The sequence below is a fragment of the Brachycentrus maculatus genome, unplaced genomic scaffold, assembly GCF_059751285.1.
Source record: "Brachycentrus maculatus isolate JH-2025_06_01 unplaced genomic scaffold, ASM5975128v1 h1tg000026l, whole genome shotgun sequence".
Taxonomy (NCBI): domain Eukaryota; kingdom Metazoa; phylum Arthropoda; class Insecta; order Trichoptera; family Brachycentridae; genus Brachycentrus; species Brachycentrus maculatus.
The window spans coordinates 2,218,184-2,224,637 of record NW_028280780.1 but is presented as its reverse complement, the minus strand read 5'-3'; the positions used below and the strand labels follow the sequence as shown (position 1 = coordinate 2,224,637).

The following is a 6,454-nucleotide window of genomic DNA, read 5'->3' as shown; positions in this document are numbered from 1 at the left end:
ACTAATTGGATAGTTTTATTAGGCTTTGCTTGGATTTGACCTACTATTTTATTAAATTAAAACAACATTACTTCACGACTGTAAGTAATGTATTCACACGGTCAATTTAGTAAGAAATCATAATCTTTTCATCTATAGCCATTTGCGCTAATGATTGAAAATTAACGTGCCAATTTTGCTGGTATAAAAAGTTCATTTAATCTCATTTGTCTGCTACCATACTATTCAATAGTGTTGTGGTTGGCTACCGTACTGGACATCCTGGGTTCGATTCGAGTGTGGTTTAAACTAATCAAAGGTTTCGTCATTCTAATATTGATTTAACAATACGTCTCGAACAATCACGAGTTAGTTACTGACGAAATAGTAATTTTCAAATAAATAGTATGAAATATTATGAAATTTATTTTTGTAGATACTAGTACACACTGTTTTTTTTGTGTGTGTAGCATTCACGCGCGGCTAATGTTTATACTCACTTTGAGACAAGTGAGTATGAATATTTGTCGTCAAGGGGACTAAAGCTGAGTTAACACTCAAAAATTACACATTCATTTATGAAAATTTCATTACTTTTGATAAAAATATCCATACACATTGACAAAAAATATTGTGTCAAGACTGTAAGGGTATACTTTCAACTATACAGTGATACTTTCAAGCCATTTGACTCACGGCTATCCCTTTTTAGCCATATGCGCCTAGCGCGTATTCTGCACCGGGGGAAATGTTAGATGTACGCGCTTGGCGCGTACATCACACCAAACATGTTAATATTAACCTGGTACCTTAATCGCGGGACTGATCGATCACCTTACCTTTATATAATAAACAATCAAATTAACATTGCATCAATTTGATGCAGTGCCCTATGCACTATTGGATGCAGATAAGTATTAATGGTAGTATATGTTTCGATTACAGTCACTTTCCGAAGTACACATAATATCCAAGCTGTGTATTCGAAGATGCTGTGTATAGATCTCTCGTAGATAGATCATTTCGTAACCCCGTTTACCTTTGCAAATTGAAAAGGTATCACTTTTCCTGTGTCTGAGAAGTGATTTTTGCGTGAAGCTGTGTCTCTCGTGATCACTGTGGTTGTTACAACCTATTATTCCTCCAATTAGGGAACCAGACATAATAGGTGCCTTTAACATAACAGCTACACACAGAGCGAAAGTCTTCAATTCCTTATTCGCTTGCCAAATCCTAAGATTCGAATTGCACTCTTATACTTCTTCGTTACGACATGACTCGGCAATGTTAGCCTTTGTTAGCAACTAACAATCAAAAATCTTGAGGGCATATCCATCAATCTGTTGTTCCAACTCTTAACTCCCGATAAAGATTAAGTCCCTTCCAATCTACACACAATCTAATTCATTTTTCTTTTTCTTTTGCAGCGCTGTTAGCGATCACCGCTTCAGTAAATGTAAGTATTGAATAAATCTACTATATTTATTTTTTTATTTATTTTATTATTAGATTAAAACCAATATTTTTAGCTTTTCCACTTTTTTATTTGACCAGCGACCGGGTTTCGTCGTTACCGACATCATCAGACTGGTCTAAAAATATTGGTTTTAATCTAATAATAAATTAAAAATGCAATTCCATCACGAAGTGTCAGTGGATAATATAAATCCATAAGTCAGTGGATAATATAAGTGATTTTTTTCACTGTCACATTTATCCAATATTACCCTGGACTGGTACCTGAAGCGGAGGGCTGATCACCTTTCCTTCATGTGTAAAAACGATCAAGTTAACACTGCGTTTATATGACACAGTGCCCTATGCACCATTCGGGTGCGGATAAGGGTTTTATTATTATTATTATATTTATACTACCATCATCATTATTTTTTTTTTATTATACAGACAGCAGAAATATTTTTGAAACTAATAAATTATTTTTATTTTCTTTCAGTCCCAGGATGGATATTCTTACAACCGTCCCGAGAAACCTCTAGGATCAGGACCATCTTCTCCCCGCCCCGGTGCTTCCACTGGCAGCTTTTCTGGAAGCAGCAACGGTGGATTCCCTGGTTCATCTTCAGGAACTCAAGCTTACTCCGGATACACACCAGCTGGCCCCTCTACCCCATCGTACTCTGGATCTTCATTCCAAGGATCTGGCCCATCATTCCAGGGATCCAGTCCTGCTTACCCCGGATCTAGCCCTTCATTTACCGGATCAGGATCTACCTCTGGATATCCTTCTGGAAGGCCTCAGGGCTCCACGTTCGGACAAGGACCCCAATCTGGTTCCCAGAACGGAAGGCCACAGGGAGGATACTCCTCAGCATCTGGACCATCTGGACCCGCTGGACCTTCAGCACCTGGTTTCTCTCAAGGCTCTCAGAGGCCTTCTGGATCATTCCCCCAAGGTGGACAGTCTACCGGATTCCAGCCTCAGAGGCCATCGGGTCCCTCATATTCCCAAGCTGGTCAAGGTTCTCCCGCTAACAATGGTCAGGGATATTCTCAAGGTGGTGTAAGCGGAGGTAACAAGCCTTCCGGCTCCCAATATCCTGGTCAACAGCCATCCGGTCAGTATCCTCAGGGAGGACAAGGACCTGCTTCTGGATTCCCCTCTCAGGGACCTTCAGCTAATTTTGGCCAAAGCGCACAAGGATCATTCGGAGGTCAAGGCCGCCCACAGGGAGGTCAAGGTCCATCTGGTTTTGGACAGCAGGAAGATGACGGTTCATATGATGGAGACTACTCCGCTATTCCCGGAGAACCCGGCCGTGACTATCCTATTTACTCAGAAGTTCCTCAGACATCTTTCAGCTGTGATGCCCAGCAGTACCCCGGATATTACGCCGATATTGAAGCTCAATGCCAGGTATTCCACATTTGCGCCAATAACAAAACATACGACTTTTTGTGTCCAAATGGAACCATCTTCTCCCAGGAATTCTTCGTCTGCGTCTGGTGGAACCAATTCGATTGCAACTCCGCTTCTAGCTTCTTTGGTCTGAATGCCAACCTTTACGATTACTCGATCACTGGAGCCGCCCAAGCAGGTGGAGCATACCCTGGAGCAAACAGCGCATCTGCTGATTATCCCGGACAACCTGGAGCTCAAGGACCATCATCCTCTTACTCCGGTCAGTCTGGTCAGAACGCCTTCGGAGGTTTCCCAGGACAATCTGGTTCTCAAGGACCATCTGCCGGATATCCAAGCTCTCCCAAGCCATCAAACTACCCGACGTCTCAAGGCCCTTCCGGATACCCAAGCAGCGGAACTACCAGCAGCGGATACCAAGGATCTCGCCCATCTTCATCCTACCCTGGTTCTCAGGGCCCGTCTTCGTCTTACCAGGGATCTCAGAGCCCATCAGGTCCAGCATCTTCGTTCCCCGGATCTCAAAGGCCCCAAGGATCATCCTCCTTCCCAGGTTATCAGAGCCCATCGGGCCCCTCTTCTTCGTTCCAAGGATCTAGGCCACAGAGCCCATCTTACTCAGGAACCAAGAGCCCATCAGGTCCATCTTCTGCCTATCCGGGATCTCAGAGCCCATCAGGTCCTTCTTCTGCCTATCCAGGATCTCAGAGCCCATCTGGATCTTCTGCTTATCCCGGTTCCCAGAGCCCATCAGGCCCATCCCCTGCCTACCCGGGATCTCAGAGCTCATCAGGCCCATCTTCCGCTTACCCCGGATCTCAGAGTCCATCGACCTCCTTCCCGGGATCTAAGACCCCCTCAGGACCCTCGTCCTTCAGCGGTTCCCAGAGGCCGTCATCTCCGTTCTCCGGTAGCCAGGGCAACCAGGGATACCCTTCAGGAGCCCCCAGCGGGCCCGCCTTCCCCTTAGGCTCCGCGCGCCCCCAGGCCGACTCCGGATTCCCCGGCAGCCCCTCCACCCCTGACCGCGAATATCTCCCACCCAGAAACTAAACCGAAGACGAATTACCTACTTAATACTTGAACACTGACTTGAGGATATTTACCTTTTCATATTTAGTTTATTTCACAATATAAATTCAAATACTTTCACGGAAAAAGGTAAGCATCCTTGACTCGAATTGAATTTGGTTCGGATTTAAATTAAGTAAAAGAAATATATAATTTATATTTTAGCGCAAACGGTGACAAATTCATTTGTTGGTGCTGAACCTTAATTATTTAATATGATTAGAAATAATATTCGACTGTATATAATTTGTCTTTTGTAAAATAGTTTAAGTATTTAAACTTTGGAACCTGATCTATTATGTAATTTAATTGCTCTGAATTCATTATTTATTTATTCGGCCAGTATTTAAAAACGCCATTTTAATTTTATTTTTCAAATATAATATATATTATTTAACGATTCTTTATGAACAATTTTTCTTTTATTTTATAGTTTTTTTTAACATTCTATCAAAAATGTTAATAGTAGTCTAAACCAGTTACCATAAATCATAAGTTTATATACCTATAGATATAAAGATTTTTGATATACAGAAATATTTTACTACTTCTTGATTGAAGAAATTTTGTGTATTTTTTCTAAAACTTTTTGTAATTTTAATATGATAAATTTATTATTTTGATGAATCCGATCTATGTTCTTTATATATTTTACCATAAAGATAAATAAAAACATTTTTTAATAATTAATACGTTTTTTACTTGAATCTTAAAAACTAACTAACTAACTGAACTCCAAATTTACACGGTAGATACGCTCTACGCAATACCGTGTAAAAAAGTACACTAAAATAAACAAAAAAATATGATGATATGCTGGATTTGGAGTGGGGAAAACCCAGAAGCCTTTATCGAGACCCCGTTCCATCCCTTAAAAGTCACTGTTTGGTGGCATTATGGGCAGTTGGAATCATTGGCCAACATTTTTTTAAAGACAATGGCGGCCAGAATGTTACTCTCAATAAGGATCGCTACAGAACTATGTTTACTGACTTCATCGTACCTCAGTTGAATGGAATTGATGTGACAGAGCTGTGTTTTTATTAAAGTGGCGCAACATGCCACATGGCGGGTGCTAGCATCAATTTATTGCAAGAAAATTGAATTTTATTTTTTGACATCTCATCAAAGATGAAGAAGAATATGGACGTCTGGGCATTTACGGGGCTTACGACCGTCATAGGCTGGTTTAAGTGATCACTTTACACACGTGTAACATTCACCAATTATACCCATTATTGACAACCACACTACTCAAATTCTTGGAAGTTCTATATATATGAACCAATTTAGAAACCTTGTTCTTGAATCACTAGAACTGCACTAGAGACATCTATTGGTGAGATGTAAAGAAGCTTTTTATTAAGCAGATAGATGTCTCTAGTGAAGTTCTAGTGATTCATGAACAAGGTTTCTAAATTGGTTCATACATATAGAACTCCCAAGAATTTGAGTAGTGTGGTTGTCAATAATGGGTAGAATTGGTGAATGTTACACGTGTGTAAAGTGATCACTTAAACCAGCCTATGACGGTCGTAAGCCCCGTAAATGCCCAGACTTCCATATTCTTCTTCATCTTTGATGAGATGTCAAAAAATAATATGAAAATAACTCCTGTAATTGGAGATAATCCAGATTTTGTGAACAAGTATTTGGACACACTCAAAATGTTGTAAAAATTGAATTTGTTTACCTCTAAAGGAAGTAAAAAACATAAAACCCTTTATCTTAATTTAATCTGAAAAAATCTTTAAAATATCAAAGGTAAAAAAAATTATACACCTAGTCCCTTCCACATACCTCTCTGAGTATTGTACTGACTAGTATTTTATTACATACGAGATATGTATGAAGTTCTTAATTACTGTTCTACAATAATTGTCCGAGAATTTTTCATCTTTTTTTATTACAGCGTGTTACTTATATCGAAATCGTTTTAAAAAAATGTGAAAAAAGGGACTTTTTATTATAAAATTGTCTCCCAACAATTCCACAAACAAGGATGAACTACCCTAAAAAATGACCTTTTAATAAGATGTTTAAGTTACCCATATAATATGGATGTATTGTGTTTGGTATATTTTGCTCGAAATAAAAAAATCAGATTTAATTGGTTAGCCATATTTAGTTAAACAGAATTATGACGATTTTTTATGTTTGTAACAATCTGTAAAAATATATTTAAAAATAAAACTCCTATTTAAGTCAATTTACTTATAAACCAGACAAACATAAACCATTTCTTGAATCATTTCATCAATTCATTTCTTGGAAAAAGTGTACCAATAAAGAGTGGTTAAAACAAAGTTGTTTTATTTTAGAAAGTTTATTTTAAAAACGTAAAATCCACTTGATTATTCTATTTTAAAATTGAAAAAAAAAATTCATACACAAAAGAATGGTCAATAAATAGCATTTTATAAGTTTTTTATTAAAATTAAACACTTGAATATACCACTTCATCGAGTTTTATTTTTATTTACGACTAGTTTCGAAAACGACAGATGTTTTCATCTTCTGGTAAAA

The 6,454-nt window shown here is 38.5% G+C and overlaps 1 protein-coding gene across 1 annotated transcript; it reads left to right on the top strand.

Annotated features, from left to right (window-relative positions):
* The first annotated feature begins 727 nt into the window (after window positions 1–727).
* On the top strand, window positions 728–4,126 carry LOC148313034 (uncharacterized). Its single transcript, XM_088270191.1, has 2 exons — window positions 728–784; window positions 1,934–4,126. Exons 1-2 carry the CDS (start codon window positions 728–730, stop codon window positions 3,908–3,910), a joined length of 2,034 nt encoding a protein of 677 aa, XP_088126317.1. The 3' UTR covers window positions 3,911–4,126.
* The last annotated feature ends 2,328 nt before the right edge of the window (window positions 4,127–6,454 follow it).